The following is a 540-nucleotide window of genomic DNA, read 5'->3' on the forward strand; positions in this document are numbered from 1 at the left end:
ACGGAACTGGACTCTACGGTCTACGTGGGGGAGTTGGAAGGGGCCCGAATGGCCCTGGATCGGGCGAAACCTACCCCGATTACGGTCTTCTCAGATAGCCAGGCAGCTATTCAAGCCGTGCGCAACCCTGGCCGGCCATCGGGACAGTACGCACTGCAGGCTATCTACGGGAGGATTAGGGCCCTGCGGAGCGAGGGCCTGGAGGACGCTGAACTGCGTTGGATCCCCGTTCATATCGGGGTAAAAGGAAACGAAAAGGCGGACAAGGCAGCCAAGGAGGCTGCGATAAGAGGAGTTGAACTAAGCTCAGTAAGGCCGCGGGATCGACCGATTATACGGCTCGCAGCTGCAGCTAAAAGAGATATCTGCCAACGCTTGCGTACGGAGTGGACAAAGCAGTGGGAAAGGCAGAAAGTAGGCAGGCCGACAAGGCGGCTGCTGTCTAAATCAGACAAGAAGAATCTACGGCTCTACGAGCATCTCAGTAAGCCGCACACCTCGATTATTATTCAGATGCGCACTATGAGGATAGGATTAAGG

The 540-nt window shown here is 55.9% G+C and overlaps 1 protein-coding gene across 1 annotated transcript; it reads left to right on the forward strand.

Annotated features, from left to right (window-relative positions):
* Nucleotides 1-446, forward strand: KD926_007170 (ribonuclease H family protein; the record flags this gene model as incomplete). Its single annotated transcript, XM_053095661.1, has 2 exons — nucleotides 1-309; nucleotides 360-446. Coding segments are annotated over 2 exons (396 nt in total), but the record flags the coding sequence as incomplete, so codon positions are not given.
* Nucleotides 447-540: the final 94 nt, after the last annotated feature.

The sequence above is a fragment of the Aspergillus affinis genome (genome assembly GCF_023601865.1).
Source record: "Aspergillus affinis strain CMG 70 chromosome Unknown NODE_406_length_540_cov_74_218143, whole genome shotgun sequence".
NCBI lineage: Eukaryota > Fungi > Ascomycota > Eurotiomycetes > Eurotiales > Aspergillaceae > Aspergillus > Aspergillus affinis.